General features: G+C 43.2%; 1 protein-coding gene across 1 annotated transcript in view; it reads right to left on the bottom strand.

Moving 5' to 3' along the window:
- Positions 1 to 22,266, bottom strand: part of LOC125283099 (zinc finger protein 33A-like) — a 29,676-nt gene extending 7,410 nt beyond the window's left edge. The window contains exons 1-2 of the mRNA XM_048222094.1: positions 21,282 to 22,266; positions 14,532 to 14,616 (exon numbers count right to left, since the gene is read on the bottom strand). Of these exons, the coding sequence (XP_048078051.1) occupies positions 14,532 to 14,616; positions 21,282 to 22,266 (1,070 nt within the window). The remainder of the gene's footprint in view (positions 1 to 14,531; positions 14,617 to 21,281) is intronic.
- Positions 22,267 to 22,727: the final 461 nt, after the last annotated feature.

The following is a 22,727-nucleotide window of genomic DNA, read 5'->3' as shown; positions in this document are numbered from 1 at the left end:
AGGAATTTTGGAAGCAAGGTTTCCAGGACCTTGAGGGGTATAGCTATAGGTCATTTATTACTGTCTAATAAAACTTTAGTCATGAGACCCTTCAGATGTGTATCACTGGGCCATATGCTTGGGGGATGATTGCCAACACGTATCTTGGGGGGTTAGAGATAAAGGAAGTTTCCAAAGGAATTTTTATACGTTAAAGTAGACTGACAGGATCTTGGTGGAGGGGAGGGGGTCAGGCTAGGACTGCCTTTCACCCTTAGCAAAGTATTAACATCGAGGCTGAGTTCCTAGAGGAATGTCACCGGGCCTGTTTCAAGGACTTGTCAACGGGCTGTAGGTGGTAAGGAAATTTCATTGTGTCTGCATACATTCCCTTCTGGAGGCCAGGTTACTGATAGCTTTGTTCCTGTAAACTGCTAAACTGAAGGAGACTCAAGTCTTGCAGGATTGTGGTGTCTATAGGTTAACTGTTTCTTTGTCCTTCAGGGCAGCCAGGAGTGCCTGAGGAATGTCACATACATCCATGGGGGGGGGGGGGGTGCAGGGCGTCAGCTTCTGCTTTGTCCTCAGCTTGCCTTCGTTCCCTCATCACTAAGACCAGGACTGAAAAGTTTCTGGAATGCGGGGAGGTGAAGAGGTTAGGGGTGGAGGGAGAGGTCAGGGCAGCTGACCAAGTGGAGAAAACACTAAGGGATTTGAAGCAGCTACTATTTACCAAAAAATATGGGAGAATTTCAATATTTTAACAACCGGGGCGGCTACGCGGGCTGAATATTGCCATCCTTATTGTGGGTTCTGGGGTAATTGGCTTGATCTCTCTGAAATTCCTTTTCTCTCTCTCTCTTTTTTTTTTTTTTTTTTTAAGATTTTATTCATTTACTTGAGCGCGAGCTAGCACAGAGGGAGAGGGAGAAGCAGACCCCCACTGAGCAGGGAGCCCAGTGCCGGGCTGGATCTCAGGACCCTGGGATCATGACCTGAGCTGAAGGCAGTTAACGGACTGAGCCACCCAGGCGCCCCTGAAATTCCTTATCTTCGTGTGTAAAATAGGGATAATAGTAGAAACTGACTCATGGGACTGGTGAGGGAGTTACATGAGGTAAAATAAGTAAAGGTCCAGCTTCTAGCTCACAGGGGCATTCGGTCAATGGGGGTGGTTACTAACGGCCAACCACTGTGTGTGTGTGTGTGTGTGTGTGTGTGTGCGCGCGCGCGCACACGTGTTAGCCTCGTTGACCTGAGTCCTCTGTGACACCATCCCTTGCCTCCATCGCTCTGATTATAAGCCTGCGCCTAGAGATCGGACCCCCAGGAGGGGTGGGGGTTCCTTTACCGGTGGTGTTTCCTTTGTTCCGGGAGACCCCTTCCTAAGTTTTATTGAATTGACCTGGTTTGTCTGGAGTACCTGCCTATTTGTTGAGAAACTGAGGCAGCCATCCCAGAAGAAATGAAGGCCCCCTCTTGCTAGAGGGCCTGGCCTTGGAGGTCTGGCCTGGGGTGGAAACCATGTGGAGAGGCTCCTATATACCGCAGGAGACCTCCCGACCCAAGAATTCATCTGCGCTTTCCACAGACGTCTGTTGAGCGCTCAGTACACGCAGACATTGGTTATAGGGTGGGGAGCAAAAGCACGGTCCCTGTCCTCAGAGCATTTACAGCCCCAGAGGGCAGATAGCAAACAAACAAATAAATAAAATATGTTATTATACACTGAGATAAAGGTTATAGGAGAATGCTTAGGTTCACTTCCCCGCATTCCAGCAACCAAAGCAGGAGGGTGACAGGGTTATGGAGGTCTTCTCTGAGGCGGTGATAATTGCATTGAGACTTGACAAATAAAATGATAATTGCATTGAGACTTCACGGGTGAAGGGTGAAAGGTGAAGGGTCAAAGGCTGAATGTTCCAGGCAGAAGAACAGTATAATGTGGGGAGGCCTGGAAGCAGGAAAGATCCTGACTTGGACTGGGTGGTTGGATCATCGAAGCAAAGGGAAGAGGAGGGTAGGGAGAAGCCAGCTAATGCAGCCCTGTCAGCTCTGCTGTGAAGAGTCTAGGTTGCTTTCTGTGTGCAATGGGAATAAACTAGAGGGTTGCAAGCAGGGCAGTAGCACTGTCTGATTTGAATTTGTTTTTTCAAGTGAAAGGCCTTGCATGTTGGGGTGCCTGGGTGGCTCAGTCCGTTAAGCGTCTGCCTTCGGCTCAGGTCATGATCCCAGTGTCCTGGGATGGAGCCCCACATCAGGCTCCCTGCTCCGCGTGGGGTCTGCTTCTCCCTCTCTCTATGCCCCTCCTCCCTGCTTGTGTTCTCTCTCTCTGTCTCAAATAGATAAATAAAATCTTTAAAAAAAAGTTTTAGAGAGGTCTTTCATATTTATTACTCCACCAACCTACTGCTGCAGAAGCAGTGACAGAGAAGAATCATTTCCCTGATGAAAATTATCGATTGTTCGGGTAGTAGTGAAGTTCCCAGAGTAATAGGATAGGAGCACGTACCTTCGGCCACATAAACGTGTGCGCCATTTCACGCGTGCTCCCTCGCAGACCCAGCTTCGTTCTTCTTCACTGCCTCCTCCTGGAGTTGTAGCTAATTTTATTACCAGTTTTCTTCCCAATCCACTGGGGAATGAGATGGTTCTGCCTTTGTTTCTTGGCCAGGAATCACTTAATCCTGAAGTCTTGGGAGAAAACTTGGAGAGGAACAGTCAACCTCACACACCACGAGGGCCGAGGAAAGGAGGGAACTGGTCTGAGTTTTGAAGAAAGATCCCATGGGTTGCTGTGATCGGCCTGTGTTGAGAATGGCTTGTAGGGTACAAAGGTGGACGTGGGAAGATCAAGGGGGATGTGCATATTGAAAAGCCTGCACACTCCTAGGAAGACTCCACTGAGAGTCTGAGGCTGGTCTTCAACCTGGCTACCAGGTCAATGGCAACTCATCTCATCAATTTGTCCTTTGGTTTGTCTTATTTAGTCCTTAGAGGGCAGCTCTGTTTCTAAGACTTGGGGAAATCACCTCATAGCTGCCTTCGGTTCGTCTTTCCAGTTTCTCCCAGTCCCATGACGGGGCAGGTGCAGGTACAGCCAGCCGACTCCCAGCAAAGGGTGACGCCTTAGGCGAGTGAAGGGGCAGAGGGAGTGGTGGAAGGTGGTGGCGTTCCTCCTGAACGGTTCTAATCCTCGGAAGTGACCATGCGGCATCCAAGGCCAAGTGCGAAGTAGCCTTCCAGCAGAGTGGACAAAACAGGCACAGCAAGGCCCATTTTACAGAAGAATAAACTGAGTCCATTTCTTGAGTCAGAAAGAACTCTGACTGCCTAGCACAGCTTCCTAAACCACTGCCTCGTGGACCACAGCTTGTGCTTTCTTCGGGTTTATCATCCTATGAAAGTGGCATAAAGACACCTGCCTTTCAGGGAGGGGGTGAGGGTTACCTGGCTTGATATATTAAATAAAAACATTGAGCCATTTGGGGAGACAGATGCTGGGCACATTCCCACTCCCATTCACCAGCCTTGCACCTTAGAGTTCAAACTCGTGCCTTAGCAGAGTTACGAAGCCGTCCATGCCATGGATCTGGGGGAGGGAGTAGTGGTGGTATTACGACAGAGTCAAAACCCAGAGGGTAAAATCTTGAACGCCATTGTCTCAGCAAATGCTAACAATGAGGATAATGATAAGAGGCTTCCATTTAATGAGTCCCTACCATGTATGTGCCAGGTATTTTACATTTATTATTTTGCTTTGTCTATTCATCAGCTAGGTATTTAATGCACTACGTGCCAGGCATTCTTTTATGTTAATTCTAATAATCACCAGGAAACTCAGTGGTAGGAATTATTATTCCTGCTTCGCAGATGATGAAACTGAGTTAAGAGAGTGAAGAGAACCAGATTATAGAATAAGTATCATTGATATTTTGGACAAATGAAAGGGCCTATTGCATCCATTTTTTATTTTTATTTTTATAATTTTTGAAGATTTTATTAAGTAATTGCTACACCCAACATGGGCCTCCAACTTACAACCCCGAGATCAAGAATCGCATGAGCCAGCCAGGCGCCCCTGCATCAATTTTTTTAAAACACACACAAGGGGCGCCTGGCTGATTCAGTTGGTAGAGTATGGGACTCTTGATGTGGGGTCATGAGTTCAAGCCCCATGTCACGGTTGGATTTACTTAAAAAAAAAAAAAAAGCATTCAAAAAGCACACAACAGCTTTTTAAATACAAAAAAAGTTTGATTCCTCTTAAAAGAAAAATAGTAATTCTTTTAAAGATAAAAATCTCAATAGATGGGTTGAATAGCAAAATGGATTAAAGAGTGAAGTAATGAACCAGAAGATGGAGCTCGGGAATTCTCCCAGAATGCAATGCCAAAGAATAAACAGATGGAAAGTAGGAATGGAACATGGAGATGTGAAGGGCAGTTGCAAAAGTTCCATTGTCTGCTTCATGTGAGTTACAGAGTAAGAGAAGAAAACAAAAGAAGGAAAGTCTTTGAAGCAAGGTAATAATTTAAGATATTTTAAAAAAAGATTTTATTTATTTATTTGAGAGAGACAGAGAGTAAGAGAGAGCATGAGAGGGGAGAGGGTCAGAGGGAGAAGCGGGGAGCCTGATGCTGGACTCGATCCTGGGACTCCAGGATCATGACCTGAGCAGAAGGCAGTCGCTTAACCAACTGAGCCACCCAGGTGCCCATTCAAGACATTTTCTTAGAACTTAAGAAATATACGAGCTCTTATGGTGAGAGGACCTAGTGAATATTTATGGGAAGATTGTGGAAAGACTTACATCTACTTATGTCATCCTGAAATCTCAGGACACTAAGAATGAAAAGGAAATCCTGAATGTTTCCAGAGTGGGGGTGGGGGGGGGAAAGAATTACCCAGGACAGAATGAGACTAAGATTGACATCAGTCTTTTCATTTGCAACTTTGTAAGCAAGAAAATAACAGAATGGTATCTTCAAAGTTCTCTGGTGGAATACTTGGGAGTTTAGGAGTCCTTACTCAACCAAATCTATCAAGCAAACATAGAGGCATCATAAAGACATTTTAAGAGAGAAATGGACTAAAAAACTTCGCATGCTACGTGAACTCACAGTTCAGGGTACTGTTGGCACTTTGGGTGGAAGGATTCTTTATTGCGTAAGACGGACCCACACACTGCAGTTTGCTTAGTGTCCTTGACCATCATCACCAAATGCCAGTGGAATTCCTCCTTAGTCACTGTGACAATACAGCACACTCCACACTGGGAAGGGCTGCGATATAGCCTCTGGTTGAGAAACCACTGGTGTAGCAGTTATATTCCAACGAAGAGAAAATGGATCCAAGAAGAAAACATGGGATAGAAGACACACAGGTAAGCAAGGAAGTCAGCAAAATGTAAGTCTCAACAAAAATCTTTACTTATAATACTTAACTAAAGTGTGAGATGACAACGTGGGATGGGGAGGTATGAAGACTGGAAAGGAGGTAGGAGAGAAAAGTAAAAGCATGCTAAGATCATTTTATTTGGTAGGAAGACATAGATATCAGTTACTATGCTTAACTATGTGTTTTGACAAATAAATATAATAGGAACAGAATACATACTTTCTAAGTCATTAGAAGAAAAACGTACCCGAAAAGTAGAGATGAAAAAGAAACACGAACATAGCACATACAATAGAAAACACAAAGTAAATTGGTAGAAATGCACAAATGCATCAATAACCATAATCAGTGTGAATATATTACATTCACTGTGAAAAGACAGAGACTCTTGAATAAAAAAAAAGTCAAAGCATATCTGTTTTATTAGAGAGAGCAAAAGCAGAGTAACACAGAAAGACTGGAAATGCTGAGAGGGAAGAGGTGCACTGGGCAAGCTGGGGGAAGGAAGGCAAGCCGTGCAATCATGGCATTAGGCAAAACGGATTCCACGCAACACTGATCAGAGTTATTTGAAAAGACCAAACTATCCGTTGATAAATATTCAATCTACCAATAAATCTAGCCTTTGTGCTTGTATGTGCCTAGTAACATAGGATTGAAACGTGTAACACTAAAACTGATAGAATTACAAGGAGAAACAAGCAATCCACAGCTCGGTGGGAAACTTTAATATGCTGGTTAGAAATCTGCAGAACAAGCCATTGAAACATCAAGTAAAGCACATGGAAGATTTGAAATGCCACCCACAAGGGTTATCGAACAGATTTTTGTGGAGATAAATGTTTGCCCTTTTCAAACACACACGTTAACTTTACAGAAATAGTCCCTCTTTGAAATAATAGTTTTTTCTTTCAACCCTTCCCCCCTTTTCTCATATTTTTCTTTCCTGCCTTCCCATGTTTCTATCTGTGCCACCTGCTTCTCCTCCTCTCAGATAAGCTGGATGGCAGAGCGATTATCTCCTTCTAGCTCTCTCTTCATGCTTATAAAATCAGATGTAAACAGATACACCTATGTAGATTTCTCTCCCCGTCTCTTACAGCCATGGAACCCTAGTTTATACATTGCTTTGCATCTTGCAGAGATGGAGGATGGAAGTCTCCTCGAGACGAGGAATTCTTTTTTAGTGGCTGCATGCCATGCCATGATATAAACGTGTCACACTTTCCTCAGCCCTTCCTCTACCTATGCTCATGACCCTGTTGATGTGAACACCTTTATCTACATATATTCTGATGCTTTTACTTCTATGGTGTGGATTTCCTGGCATGGGATTGCTGGCCAAACAATTAGGTGCATTTGTTTTATTTTGAAAAATGTTGCCAGATTGCTCCCCAGCAATCGGATGTGGTGAATAGAGCCCCTTCCTAGCTGGTAGTAGGTATTCTCAAGCTTCCAATTTGCTAGTCTGATGTGTGTAAAGGGATGTCTTGTTATTCAATGTGTATTTTCCTGACTCCCGGGGAAGCCGAATATCTTTTTAGGTTTATTAACCATTCGGGTTTGTTCTATGAGAGCTTCTGACCATTTTTATTCTGACACTAATTTGCCAAAGCTCTTCCTGCATACAGATATTAACCCTTTATCTGCCATTGGCATTGCAGGTGGATAGAAAGAGCTTACGAGTGCCAGGTAGGCATAGTGTTGCATGTTTTCTTCTAAGATTTTAATCACTTTATTTCTTAGATTCAAACCTGAATTCACTTGAAATTTGTTTTTGTTCGAATGATATGTGCAGTAAGGTTCTGATTTTATTTCTACTATCTCTGCGCTATCTAATATAGTAGTTATGAGCCACGTGTGGCTTTTGGGCGTTTGAAATGTGACTGGTCCAACTGAAACGAATGGTAAGTTTAAAATATGCACCAATTTCTGGGGCACCGGGGTGGCTCAGTCAGTTAAGTGTCTGACTCTTGATTTCAGCTCAAGTCATGATCTCAGGTTCATGGGATGGGGCCGGCATCAGGCTCTGTGCTCAGCGTGGAGTCTGCTTGTCCCTCTCCCTCTGTTCCTCTCCCCTTGTGTTCTCTGTCTCTTAAAATAGATAAATAAATACAATCTTTAAAAAATATATATTCCAATTTCCAAGACTTAGGATGAAAAAAAAAAGAATATAAAATGTCTCATTACTTTTATATTGATTGATTACATTCATAAAAGTTGGAATCATACTATTTTGGATATGTTGGATTAAACATTAAAATTAGGGGCGCCTGGGTGGCACAGCAGTTAAGTGTCTGCCTTCGGCTCAGGGCGTGATCCCGGCGTCATGGGATCGAGCCCCACATTAGGCTCCTCCGCTAGGAGACTGCTTCTTCCTCTCCCACTCCCCCTGCTTGTGTTCCCTCTCTCGCTGGCTGTCTCTATCTCTGTCGAATAAATAAATAAAATCTTTAAAAAAAATAAAATTAACTTCACATAGTTCTTTTCTATCCTTAAAAAAATTTTTTTTTAAAGATTTTATTTATTTGTTTGACAAAGAGAGAGAGCACAAGTAGGGGGAGCAGCAGGCAGAGGGAGAAGGAGAAGCAGGCTCCCTGCCGAGCAGGGTGCCTGATGTGGGGCTCGATGTGGGGCTCGATCCCGGGACCCTGGGATCATGACTTGAGCTGAAGGCAGACACTTGATGAATAAGCCACCCAGACGCCCCTCTTTTTTATTCTTTTTAATGTCACTGCTGGAGAAATTTTAATGACATTCACAGCTTCCATCATATTAATACCGGACAGCAGTACTCCAGATAATGAGCTTGCCAGGACTATTTCTTAAACATGTTGGGTCCGTTTCTCTTATTTTTGATCTGCTCACGAGGGGTGTAGCTGTCTTATTGCTTCTAGTAGACAGCTGTCTTATAACCGCCACTTTGAATCATCTTCGGAACAGCGCTCTTAGATTTGGAGAAATTCAGTTGTTGAGTCCTGTCTCTCTAGGCTCGGATCAGAACTCAAGTTCCCAAGCCTCCTTCGTTATTAGAATGCGGACGCCGGACCTTTGTGGGAGAATGGGAAGTGGGCTGGCTACAAGGGGAATCAAGTTCTGCATGGAGTTGCCATTTCTGTAGGTCCCAGTGGGACAGGCAATGAGCTTTGCAGGTGGCAGTGCCGGCAATGGTCCCAAGGTCAAGGTCCTGGCATGGGGAAGGGTCAGTGACAGGACAGCACAGCTAGAGTTGGGGGCATTACTTCACCTTGAGTCTGGCTTTCCAGGCCTCAGAGCAATAGTGTGAGCTACTTAGTGTCTCTTTAACAAACTTGCTCGCCGTTTCATCACCAGTATCGGCTTGTATCACTGGCCACACAGAACCCCGACTGATACCCTGGGATTGTTTTCCTCAAAGAAAGAGATTTGGGGATATTTTCTCCTACTCTTCCTAAAATACCATTCTATCTTAATGAATTCTCCTTAATTTTTTTTCCAGTTTATTTTCTCATTCTTTTTCTATTTCTCAAGGGCAGCATGGGCTTAGCCTGGGCCTCCCAGAAAACAGAGCTTGTGGCAAAAGTCTGCATGCCAACACGTCACGGAGGAGTGCAGCCTCAGAGACACCAGGCTGAGGGGGGAAAGTGAGTCAGGGAGGAGGAGAGCCAGGGTGAGGCCAAGCATTACTGAGAGTTTTGTGACTAGGGTCCTGGGATCGCACCTCTCCCTCTCCATCTGCCTCTCCCCAGGCTCATTCTCTCTCTCAAGCAAATAAATAAAATCTTAAAAAAAAAAAAAAAAAAGTATGGGTGTGGGGAGGGGATTAGCGCCTCGCCTGGGAGCTTGTTAGAAAGGCAGAATCTCAGGCCTCAGCCCGGAACTACCAAAACAATCAGCAATTTAACAAGAGCCCGAGGTGATGTATTTGCCCCTTGAAGTTTGAGAAGAATTGCTGTACGTAGTAAGACCAACAAATCAGGTTCACTGAAGCAAGACAGTGCCTGAGGACAGAGGAAGGGAGGGGTGACTGAGGCAGGGAAGACGGGGGAGGTGCAGGTGCGGCTCCAGAGTTGAGGCAAAGTGAGTCACAGACAAGAAGCAAGTTCTCTTCACTTGTTAATGGAGTTACTTAAGGCTACAAAATTTCCTGAGTGTAGCTTTTTCTGGCCCCATAAGTTTTCCAGGGTGTCTCCTTTTCTCTGTTTTCTAGATAATTCTTTTGCTTTTCTTTGATCCAAGTGTTATTGAACAGTGTGTTTTTTATACTTAATTTCCAAGTAGTTATATATTTTGGTAATCTTTTAAATTCTTTCTTTTTTTTTTAAATTGAATGATGAGCAGAGAAGGTAGTCGATGAGATATCTAATTTCTTGAATTTTTCAAGATTTTTCTATGACCAAGTAGATGATACATTTTGGTAAATGCTCATGTATACACAAATATATATATTTTTTCTGTAAATGAAGAAATATTTATTTGAGTTTGTGGACTCTATTACTAATTCTTCAAGGCACCTACTTTCCCCTAATCAGAGCTACCGATTTGGAAAGAGATCGAAGCTTCCTACTGAAACTGTATTTTCATGAGATTCTCTTTGTATTTCTGATCATTTTTGCTTTCTAGATTTACCTGCTGTGTTGTTGGGTGCAGAAAGTTTTATGCCCATTACATCCTGTTCATAAATTGTGTAGTAATATTGTCCTTCTTTATCCAATTGGGGATTTTAATCTTAAAATCCAACTTGTCTGGTGTGAATATTGCTACTCTTGCCTTTTTGTCTGTTTCCAGATCAAAGCCAATTTTTGGATCCCGAACACCTTGACAGAGCAAGAGGATCAGTGTGGCCCTGAGACCAGCTGCATTAGCAGGGGTTGTGGTTTGCCCCTTTAAGGTTGCTCTTATAAATTTTCCCTCCAGGAAAGATGCCCGTGGGAGTCCTGGAACTACAATGAGGAAGCGGCGCTGAATGGCAGGGGTGGACAGTCATGGACACCGGATGCAGAGCCCCGTTCCCCCTCAGGAGGGAAGGACCGATTCCCATGGCTGCTGGAAGTATTACCAGCAGATAGTCCTCTGTTGTTAGCTTTTCGGGAAGTGCCTGGGCTTACGAAAACTGCTTCACCCAAGGTCCTGGATTCCCCCCACCCCCACAGCCCATGTCCAGTTACTGGTTGACAGGGGAGTACAAAGGGCCTGCTCCCCTCATACAACTCTGTATGACAACTCTGAAGTGCCCACATAACTTCAGAGCTCCTCTGGAGCTCACACCTGCTTTTACTGAATCTATATAACAGCCCCCCTCCTCACTCTGCCCAGCTCTTCCTGCCCTTTCACAGATAGGGACCCCAAGGGTGCTCCGCATGCAAACCTCTGCCTTGGAATCTTTTTCCGAGAAAGCCAGCTATGGCAACGGGGAGACAGTCCTTGTTCTTCAGGGATGTATGATGAAGAGTGAAGTGTCATAGGGGCTCCTGGGTGGCTCAGTGGGTTAAGCCCGACTCTTGGCTTTGGCTCAGGTTGCAACCTCAGGGTCCTGGGATTGAGCCCCCATCAGGCTGGCTCTCTGCTGGGCGTGGAGTCTGCCTGAGACTTTCTCTCCCTCTGCCCACCCCACCCCCAACTCTCTCAAATAAACAAATAAATCTTAAAAAAAAAAGTGAAGCGTCAGAATATTGGTAACTATTGTTGATGATTCAGGAAAAAAAATGTGTATCAATGTATGGAAAGAGAGACCGAGAGATAAAGCCAATGTGGCAAAATCGTAACAGCTGGTGCATCTAGATGGTTTGTATCGACATGTTTACTGTAGAGTTCTTTTGCCTTTTCTGGGGATTTGAAGTCTTACAAAATATAGGTGCAAATAAAAATCTTTTTTAATAGGTGTCTCAGTGGAAGCAAAATTAGTCTTGAATATTCGATGCGCTATCTTTACCTGGGGCTTCTTCATTACTTTTAATCTTTTGTTGGTTTTGCTAAAACAGTTATATAAATCTCTCTATCTTCCTTTGAATTCTCCTTTGGTCACATCTCATAGATTTTTCTATTTTCTGTTCTCACTGTTATTCATTAGAAATAATTTACAATTTCCATCTTGATTTTCTCTTTCACCCGATAGTTTAAGGAGTGAGTGTGGATCTGTGTGTCTGGAAGGGTTTTGGGGATGGTGAAGTTTTTGGTTTCTGAGTTGGGTCTTCTAGTTGGTGATTTCTGGTTTTACTGCACAGCGGTCTGTGAAAACGGCCTATGGTATTTTGGAATACCGTGAATTTTCCTCTGGGAATTCGAGGGAGATGGTGCGTCAATACACCCTTGCCACCATCCTCCTTCAGCTTAAAACTAGCTACAGAACATTCTTTGAGGCAAGAAGCCTCTGAGGTTTAGGGTGGCCACAAGACCTTGCTTCTCTGGAGTCCAGAAGAAGGCAGCTGGCAGAGAAACTTTCCACTTTTGAGTCCAGCAAGGGCCTGGGGACCAGAAGCCCGGAGCCCAGGAGTCATGGTCAGAAGGAAAGTGGTGAGATCTGGGAACACTGACCAATAGAAATCCCAGGACATCCTGAGGGAGAGGCTGCACTTGCCCACATGAGGGCGCTTTGGGCTCACTGTTCTGGGGCACTTAAACCGCTGTGGGACAGCTGGCTGGCTCAGTGGGAGAGTATGCAACTCTTGATCTCAGGCGTCGTGAGTTCAAGCCCCATGCTGGACACGGAGCCTACTTAAAAAAGAAAGAAAGAAGCAAACAAACAAAAAATGCTGCGGGGGAGTAAACAATGTGTCTCTTCCCTCTTCCCCAGGAAAATGTCAGCGGAGGAGACTCCAGTCTCCTGGAAACCACAACTTGCCAGATAAAGTGCCGCTGACCCAGAAGGGCCAAGCCCACTGGGCCATCCATTCCTTGAAGGACTGACCCTGCCGAAGACGCCCAGCAGCTGATCATGGGCCCTGATGAGCCAGCAAAGGAAAATACCAACACGCGTACAGGGAGCTAGAAGTGAGCAAGACAAAGAACGGGCACGTCACGGACAACAGCAGGCACAAAACTACCAGAGGCGAGAGGATGCCCTGAACAGGCATTGATGATGAGAGCAGCACCCAGGAGCTGCAAGAACGGGGCGGTACCCCCCCCCCCCCGCCCCCCGTGCTGGGTGGAAGGGAAATCTCACATTCAGACTAAACATCTCAAGAGAGGAGCAGAGGAGGGGAGGGTCACTGCTGGAACCTGACCTGGGATACCCAGGGGAGACATCAAACAAGACACATCAGAAACTCAAAGGGATGGGAACGATAAGGTGAAAAAGAGAGGTTTGAGGGAATGATGCAGGCAACCAAATGCTAGGATATTGGAATTATTCAATATTGGAATTATTATTATTGGAATATTGGAAACTCATAAAACAGAGGAAATGGAAGACAGGCAATAATTAAACAGAATGAAGGAGGAAATTTTCCCAGTAAATACTTGATCTGAAGATTTAAAGGGTTCGCTGAATTCCAAACAGAACGTAGAAAAAATAATATTCACCTTTAGGCATGTCCTGAAAAACTGAGTGAGCTCCAAGGATAAATACAAAGCTTCCCGGGGCGCCTGGGGGGCTCAGTCGGTTAAGCGTCTGCCTTCAGCTCAGGTCATGATCCCCGGGCTCTGGGATCGAGCCCCGCATGGGGATCCCTGCTCCGTGGGGCATCTGCCTGCCGCTCCCCCTGCTTGTGCACTTGCTCTCTCTGTCAAATAAATAAATAAAATCTTAAAAAAACCAAACCAACAAACAAAAAACCCAAAACTGGGGAAATAAGTAACTTACAAAGAAAACCAATGAGACAGGCATTGGACTTCTTATCTGCTACACTGGAAGCAAACACTGGCGTTAAGCATAATCCACAGAGCTTTGAGAGCAAAGGAATCCTATGGAAAAGACTAATAATACTGGAGGACCTCCCCCTGGTGTTTGGGGGAGGGTCAGAAGGAGAAGGAGAATAAAAGCATTTACATCTCTTTGAGGGTTGGGGAGCATGGAGATGTAAAAGTGTTATAAATGGGTCATCTTAAAAGTATTATGGGAACTAGATGGCATTTTTTTTCATGTAATAGAAGATTACGTAATTGCGATGATGTATTTTTTTCTGTTAAAAGAGAAAGGTAGGGGCTCAGGAGGTTAAGCGTCTGCCTTCAGCTCAGGTCAGGATCCCAGGGTGGGGATTGAGCCCCTCCCTGGGCTCCCTATTTAGCAGGGAGCCTGCTTCTCCCTCTGCCTCTGCCCTTCCCCCAAGCTCATGCTCTCTCACTCTCTCTCTCAAATAAATAAATAAAATAATAAAAAAAAAAATAAAAGGGAAAGGTAACTGCTGTTGGAATGGAAAAATACAGAACACTAAAATCTAAAAGAAAAAAAAAAGATAATGGTCATTTTATCAAGCCAGCAAAAACAAGAAAAAGGAACTAATAAAGTAAAATAAATCGTAAGGCTAAATTAAACTGGAGGGGATAAAGTACATCCATTTCTACTCTATCTCAAATGGGTCTGCGGGTATAAATGCCAACTCAGATCCTGTGCCAGTGGTTTTTTTAAATACTGGCATCTCCCCCTTTCCCAGCTACTGTTATCTGTCATGGTCTTAGGGGGTCCTTCTAAGGATCCAGCCTCTCCTTCAATCGATGTATTTGGAACCCTAACACTGGCTCACGTCTGGAAGCTGAGTGAGCGACTGTGACTTTTGAAACGGGTGATAAACCACCTTCACAGGAAAGTTAAGTTGTGAAAAATTATATATCTACTTGAAGAAGAGGCACAGGGTCACACATTTCTATGTATAAGATGTTTAGGAAAAGACGAGAAGGAACTACAGAGGACCGTTGGCCATTCTTGCCTCTCCGTGGTGGTAGTGTGGGCCATTTTAATTTCTTTGTAATTTTCTGTATTTCCCACATTTTTGTACTGTAGCAGATGTGCTCTGCCACTCGAGAGATTACACGTGTGTAGGTGTGTTTTCTCTCCTCTGGAGAGAGGTTCCAGAAAAGCATCTTGGCATAGTGAAAGCTGTTGTCAACTCCCCACGCTCCAAAGGGAGGGCGTGGCTACCTGGCATCACTGGAGAAAGCTTCCCAAGAAAGATTCTTTTTGAATTATGCAAGGTGGCTTCTCCCAGAAGAAACAAGCAAAAAGAAAGAGTACTTACCGTTGGATTCCGTTTCTAGAAGGCTCTGAAGATGCAAACTTGTCCGCAGTGACGCAGAGCAGGTCAGTGGTTGTTGGGGGATGGGCTGGAGGAACATGAGGGAATAGGATGGTGCATGGGGAAACTTTTGGGAATGAGTATAAGGGACACTGGAATTTAAATTTCCCTTGGGGGAGTCCATTCTGAACTGTAACAAGATCTTCAGTTAGGAGCTGTCGAGGTTGGACAGTACCCTGGCGTACCCCAAGTTCCAGGGGAAAGGATTGTCCTAACTTCAAATGTGGGGCAATGCTGGGGTGTTCTCTTGACAAATCTCCCCTTATTGCAGTGTTTCTCAACCTTTAGTTTTTAGGTTACAGCCCCCCCCCCCGAAAAGACTTTTTAGATATTTTTTTTTTCCTAATCGTCCCCCTCCTCATGAAATTTTAATACCATAGATATACCGTATACCTGTTTATATACTACGGTCCTTGGAAGGCTACAAACCATTGCAGTATCTAAGATTTTGGGTGGGACCCAAGAACCAATTTTTACCCCCTTGGGGTCCGTATTGCCTCCGTTGAGAATGCGTTCCTATTCCAGTATGAAAATAATTAAAGTGGGCAAGGAAAAAGGGGTATTATAATTTAGATGATCGATTTGATTCTTTGACAGAAACATGGTGACACACGGGCTGTGGAAACTGTTTCCTCAGCACTGTGCATTAATGTGAACTTAGAAAATGGGTGGCTGAAACGCTCAGGCAGGGTTTGCAAGGCAGACAAGCTTCCAGAGAGGTGGCAGTCTTTCATGTGCGATTAGAGCCCTCTGCTGGCCATTTCGGGAACATCCCCCAGCAAATTAACATAGCCCAGTCACTCACCTGTTATTTTTCCAGTATCCCTAAGGTGTCGTTGTTGAGCTCCAGGCTGGGGGTTGAGGTTTAGTAAGGTGAAATGACAGAGTCAGAGCCACACAGTAGTAAGGGGGCAAAACTAGAATTAAAAGTCAGGTTTGTCCGAATCCGAAGCCCATACTCTCCTCTGGAGGTCGAGGTTCATTTCTCCATCTGTATGTGTCTAACTGCTGCAGCATCATTTCTCTAAAAGTCTACTCTTCCTCCATTGCTTTTCGCACGTCTGTAAAAAATCAGTTGGCCACATTTGTAGGAGTCTATTTCTCGGTCCTTCTCATGCATTGTTCCATTGATCTCTGTGTCTATCCATTCACCAATACCACACAGTCTCAATTATCATAGCTTTATCATAAATCTCCAGTAGACTGCGCCTTCCATTTTATTCCAAAATTGTTTTAGTTATTGCAGTTCCTTTCTCTTCCATATAAACTTTAGAATAATCTTGGCTATATCTACCAACAAAACAAAACAAAACAAAACAAAACTCCTGCTGGGATCTTGATGGAAACTGCATTAAACCTATGTATCAGTATAGGAGAATTTCCATCTTTACTGTGTTGTTTTCCAATCCACGAACAAGGTATGCTTATCCATTCTTTAGTTCATCTTTGAGTAGCATTATGTAGTTTTCAGCATGCAAGTTCCGCACATGTTTTGTTAGATTTACATCTAACCATAGGCTTTTTTGGGAGCAATTTAACATGGTATTGTATTTTAAATTTTGGTGCCCATATGTTCATTGTTGGCATATTTAAATACAATTGAATTTTGTATGTTTACCTTGTATCTTATGACCTTGTTGAACTCACTTACTAGTTCTAGGCGGGTTTCTTTCCTTTCCTTTTCTTGAAGATTCCTTGGGCCTTCTAGACAATCACATCATCTGCAAATAAAGGACAATTCTATTCCTTCTTTTCTGATCTGTGTTTTAAAATTTCCTTTTAATGCCTTTTTTTTCAGAATGGGTTTATTTTACTTTCGGAGCCCAAGGCAAGGCTTAAATCACAACCCTGAGATCAAGACCTGAGCTGAGTTCAAGAGTTGGATGTTTCACTGACTGAGCCACCCAGGCGCCCTTCAGAGTTGGTTTATTTAATCTAAGTTGTCAAATTTGTGGGTATAAAGCTGTTCATAGTTTCCCCCGTTAATTATTTTGATGTTTGGAGAGTCTGTCATGATACTGAATTTCATTACTGATATTAGTAATTTGTCCTCTTTTTCTTTTCTTTTCTTTTTTTTTAAGATTTTATTTATTTATTTGACAGAGATAGAGACAGCCAGCGAGAGAGGGAACACAAGCAGGGGGAGTGGGAGAGGAGGAAGCAGGCTCCCAGCAGAGGAGCCTGATGTGGGGCTTGATCCCAGAACGCTGGGATCACGCCCTGAGCCGAAGGCAGATGCTTAACGACCACGCCACCCAGGCGCCCCCCTCTTTCTTTTTCTGTATCTTTCTAGAGGCTTGTCAATTTTATTGATCTTTTTAAAGAACCGAGTCTTCATTGATTTTTTCCCCTATTGTTTTGTTTTTAGCATCATTGGTATCTCCTCTTAGCTATATTCTTTCTTTCCTTCTGCTTGCTTTGGGTTTATTTTATTCTTTTTCTACATTCTTGAGTCATGCGCTTAGATTATGTTTCTTTTTTTTTTTTCTGGTAAGTTTTATTTATTCATTTAAGTAATCTCTACACCCCATGTGGGGCTCTAACTCACGACCCCGAGATCAAGAATCACATGCTCCTCCGATGACTGAGCCACCAGGTGCCCCATACCACACTGCTTAAAACCCAGACTTGGACTTCAACCATCTTTGAGTTCTTCAGAGCACTCAGCCCCAAAAATGCCTTCAAGTGACCCCAGGAAACAAATACTGAATTAAAATTGACTCCTGCCTTCTAGTCCTTGGATTTCTTGGTGTTTCTTTGGAGTTTGAGGCAAATTCAATTTCTGTAGTTTCAGGATGGCTCATGGACTCTCCAGCCTACTATTTTTCTTAGGGCCCTGGTTTGAGTTTGCTAGAAGCCAGGTTTGAGATTCCAGGGGCCATTAGATGCCATCAGAGACAGATATTGGTTACTGGGTTGAAGGTTCCATCTAAAGTGACTTTGTGTTTGGGCCCCTGATATTGGCTCCACATAAATACACTAGCTCCCATGTGTTAGGAGGAGACCCCAGGAATAAATCCAACAAGGGAACACACATTGAAATGAGACTTCATACCAAAGCTCTGAGAAGAGGCAGGAGGGCTCCAGATAGGGAGCTGGCTCAGAAGCAAATCTCAGTCCTCCTGTTCAGAGCATGCAAAACTTGCAGTGTTACTCTCTGCAGAGACTGTCAGGACTGGGTGATGATGGAAGGCTTGGGGCAACTGTCAGAGACGTGAGCTGAGCTGAGGGGACTGGCAAGAAACAGACTTCACCAGAGAAGGACCATTACTGGGTGTCTGCAAGCTAGGTAGGAGGGCTTCATCAGGCTCAGCTGAGGACATTCGAGCTCCATGCTTTCTTTATTCTCCACTTTCTTTCCAGATCAACACCTCTGGCCTCTAAGGATGTGCTGATTGCTCTGTAAATTGACATACAAAGTTTGGAATAATACTGGAAAAACATTATAGCTGTTATGGCCTGTTTGTATCCCTCCAAAATTCACATATTGAAATTCTAGTCCCCCGGATGTGAGGGTATTAGGGGGTGGAGCCTTTGAAAGGTGCTTACGTCACAAGGGTGGAGCTCTCATTAATGGGATTAGTGCCCTTATAAGAGATCCCACAGAGCTCCCCCACCCCTTCTACCCCATGAGGACATGGTGCACCAGGAAGTGAGCCCTCGCCAGATACTGCCAAGATCTCGGACTTCCCAGCCACCAGCACTCGGAGAAATAAATCTCTGTTGTTTATTAGACCCTCAATCTATGGTACTATTATAGCAGTCCAAATGGACTAAGCCAATAACATTGTCTAAATCTGCTCTTTATTTTAAAGATGAATAAAATTGGGTTGGAAGCAATGTCAAGATTAGAAGTTGCCCACTCTCAGTGCCCTGTCCATCATTCCAAATAAAGTCAAAACAAGCATCTTAAAAAGTTTCTTACTAGAAATGACAACCAACGGAGCACCCTCAATCAGAAAGACACACATGCTTGAAAGCCCGTTCCCTTCTCTGCTCTTTCCAGAGCTTCCTGTGGATCCTTAAATCGGGAAGGGTTAAAAACATTAGTTTAAAACAGAAAAGCAGCATAACCTAAACATATATTCACATCAATGGCTATTTCCCTATGAGATCATTTTTGATGAGAGGCTGAAGAACCTAATGTTTGGGAGCACGCTTGGATTAAATGATATAATCACAGGACTTACCAGTAGGTAGTTACGCTTTAGCGGATGAAGGTAAAAAAGAAGAAATAGAAAAGATATGTATCTACATTTATAAGTATCTATCAATATCTATTATCTATCTAATCTATCTATCTATCCATGTATCATCTTTTGCCCAGTCTCTTAAATTTTTCTTTTTTTTTTTTTTAAAGATTTTATTTATTTATTTGACAGAGAGAAGGACAGCCAGAGAGAGAGGGAACACAAGCAGGGGGAGTGGGAGAGGAAGAAGCAGGCTCATAGCGGAAGAGCCTGACGTGGGGCTCGATCCTGAGCCGAAGGCAGACGCTTAACTGCTGTGCCACCCAGGCGCCCCTCTTTTTTTCTTTTTAAGAGAGAGGGAGAGGGAGAGAGAATCTTAAGCAGGCTCCATGCCCAGTATGGAGCCCGACACGGGGTTCAGTCTCACAACCGTGAGATCATGACCTGAGCCAAAATCAAGAGTTGGACGCTTAACCAACTAAGCCACCCAGATGCACCCCACTCCCTTAAATTTCAAACTTCCTTTGTCAACTGGTTTATATATATATATATATTGCAAACCACATACAGATGGTTTTTAAACCAACCATTAAACCACCGTTTCTGATGTGTGAATTCAACTTGTTAGTGTTTGTGAGAACTTCTAGAATTTTTTCATTTTTATTTATATTTACTATTTAATGTACTTTGATTTTGTTTCTTTTTCACTTGCTTTGCTTTTTCTATCTTGGTCAATGTTCACATTATTTTTAAAAAGTTAGGATTAATTTTACTAGGGAGTAAAAGGAAAAATATAATAAAGAAAATCAAGATGGCGAGGCACAAAGATGAGTGGTGTAGACTCTTGAAAACATCATTGTTGAAATTCTGGATCCAGAAAAATATACGAATGAAAAAAACTTAACTATGATCTTTATGCAAAACACCGCCTTTGCTAACATTCGAATACAATTACCTTGAAGCCTGTTTCTTGAAAATGAGTCTATAAACAGAAATAGGTATGTATGCATATATATGATATAAAATATTAAAAGTGATACGCGTATACTCATGAGTCATTTGAGAAACATGAAGCTTTCTCTCTCTCTGTAAATGTAAGTCCCTCTTTCCTCCACAGACGTAACTGCTATCCTAGATTTTGTTACTCACCCACTTGCTTTCCTTTGTACTTTGACTGCTCACATGTATATTTCTCTATCTATACCTACATCTCTCTCTATATAAACAATGTACTGCTGAATTCTTTGCTTTTTGAACTTTGTTTTTGAAATGCAGTTACATGATATCTATATATTTTTTTCATTCAACATGCATGTTTAATAATCTGGAAGTGTTTAACTTATTAATTCATTTTCATTGCTGAACCTTACCCCCATGGTCCGACCATAACCAACATTTATTAACCCAGTCTATTGTTAATGGACATTTCTTACTTTCCATTTTCGTAAACTGTTACTACAAGAAGCATCGCCATGTTGTCACGAACATTCTGGTATATGTCTGTGGGTGCACACATGCAAGAGTTTCTCCAGGGCGCTGTCTTTCTGTGATGGAAATTGTGGATGAGGCTTTTCTTCCTGTCCTTTTACCGACACACTGCAGGACACCTGGTATCTTTGGCTCTCCCACACTGTAACCACAGATAACACCCTGTCACAGGGACAACCAAACCATCCCAGTATTTCTAAACACCCTTTGGGATGCCCCGTTGAGAACTATTGCTTTAGGGTAGGTATCTAGAAGCGGGACTGTCGGGTCACAGGTTGTGTGACTGCCCAGTTTTCACTTAGTCTATATAAACCACATTGTTGCGATTCAGAGACAGTGGTGGGTTGGATCACAAATCCGACATATACATGATTCATGTTAAATGGCACGCTCATGTACCATATGCCCATATATAGTTCAATATACCTCGGGAAGTCTTCACATATATACCTGATGCTATTGTATCAACGACTTAAAGTATTCCTGCTTTTACAAAAGGTACACATTTCACAATCTATTAACAGAATATTTTGTTATCCTTTCTCTAATAAGTTTGGTATCGCATCTGAAATATGACTTCTAGTTAAACAACATTTCCACAAGAACATTTTTATCCATATTCCTTAAAGTGATAAATTTCCCCTCAATACCTGTGACTGCTCGTTGAAAGCTTTCACATGTTCAAAGCATTTATAAGGTTTCACTTCTATATTAATCCTCTAGTTCCGATAAGCTATAACCAGTTGGGATGAAGACTTTCCTACATGCGTTGACATCTTAGCTTTCCTGCCCTGTGATTTGGCTGATGTTCAACGAGTCTGATTTGTAGATGCAGATTTCTGCATGCGGGCAACATTGACGGGAGTTTTCTTCTTGTGTGTTTTTCTTTGATGTTTGGTGAGGGCTGACCTCTGGCTGAAGGTTTTTCTACATTCATTACATTCATAGGGTTTTTCTCCTGTGTGAATTCTCTGATGTTTTGTGAGGGCTGATTTTTCATAGAAGGTTTTCCCACATTCAGGGCATTTGTAGGGTTTCTCTCCTGTGTGAGTTCTCTGATGCACAACCAGGTTGGATTTCACACAGAAAGATCTCCAGCATTCATTGCACTTATAGGGTTTTTCTCCTGTGTGGGTCCTTTGATGTTGAGTAAGGTTTGATTTCACACAGAAGGTTTTCCCACATTCACTACATTGATATGGTTTCTCTCCTGTGTGAGTTCTCTGATGCACTGTGAGGGCTGACTTCTGGCAAAAGGACTTCCCACATTCAGTACATTCATACGGTTTTTCTCCTGTGTGAGTTCTCTGATGTTCGGTGAGGTTGGGTTTCACAAAGAAGGACTTCCCACATTCGTTACACTCATAGGGCTTTTTCCCCATGTGTGTGCTCTGATGTTGAGTAAGGTCTGTTTTCCTGTGAAAGCTTTTCCCACATTTATTACAGTCATAGGCTTTCTTTCCGTTGTGAGCTCTCTGATTTTGAGTGAGGTGTGACTTCTTATTGAGGGCCCTCCCACTTCTGTGATACTCAGCAGTTTTCTTCCCTGGCTGCATTCTCTGATGTCGAGCGAGTTTTAACTTCTCACAGGAGGATTTCTCATGTTTACCACCTTGAAAGCTTTTCTCTCCAATATTAATTCTCTGACTTCTAGTGAGGTGTGACTCCTTCTTTATGCCTCTCTCACTATCATGACACTCAGCAGGTTTTTCTGTTGTGTGAGTTCTCTGACGTTGAGCAAAGTATGACGTTTCATGGAAGGACTGCCCACATTTATCACAGTCATGGATTTCCTCTCCTGCCTGAGTTCTCCCACTCTGAGTGTGGTATGACTTCTGCAAGGAGTCCTCGCTTTCATTATACTCATCAGGTGTTCCTCTTCTGTACTCTCTCTGCTGTTGAGTAAGGTCTGACTTCTCGCTAAAGGATTTCCCCAGTTTATTACAATCATAGCGTTTCTCCCCTATGTGGGTTCTCTGATGTACACATGTTGACTTCATGCATGAGGGTTTCCTGTTTTTACTGGATTCATGCAGTTTCCTTTCCTTAAGGGTTCTTGGGTGAGCACTGAGCTTTAATTTTTGGGTGAAGACCTGTCTGTATTCATTACCTTCAGAGGGGTTCTCTCCTTTGTGAGCTCTCTTATGTGTAACAAAGGCAGTCTTTTTGTGAAAGTTCTTTCCACAATTATTATATTCAAGAGCTTTCTCCAAAACTGAATTCTTCTCATGTTGAATAAAGTCCTCATTTTGTCTGTGGGATTTCTTCCTGTGATCATTTTCATAGGGTTTGTTCCCTACATGAGTTTTCTCATGCACAGTATCAAGGAATTCACATCCACTGATATCGTTAGACTTTTTTCTTACCTGGTTTCTATTACTAATAATTAGTTCTGAAACACTTTTCAAGCTTGTTCCAAAGGAGTCACATTTATGGGATATTTTTCTTGAGGGCACTGGGT

This window comes from Ursus arctos, unplaced genomic scaffold, assembly GCF_023065955.2.
Source record: "Ursus arctos isolate Adak ecotype North America unplaced genomic scaffold, UrsArc2.0 scaffold_16, whole genome shotgun sequence".
NCBI classification, from domain to species: Eukaryota; Metazoa; Chordata; class Mammalia; order Carnivora; family Ursidae; genus Ursus; species Ursus arctos.
The sequence above is the reverse complement of the archived record's forward strand: the minus strand, read 5'-3'. Positions and strand labels throughout refer to the sequence as shown.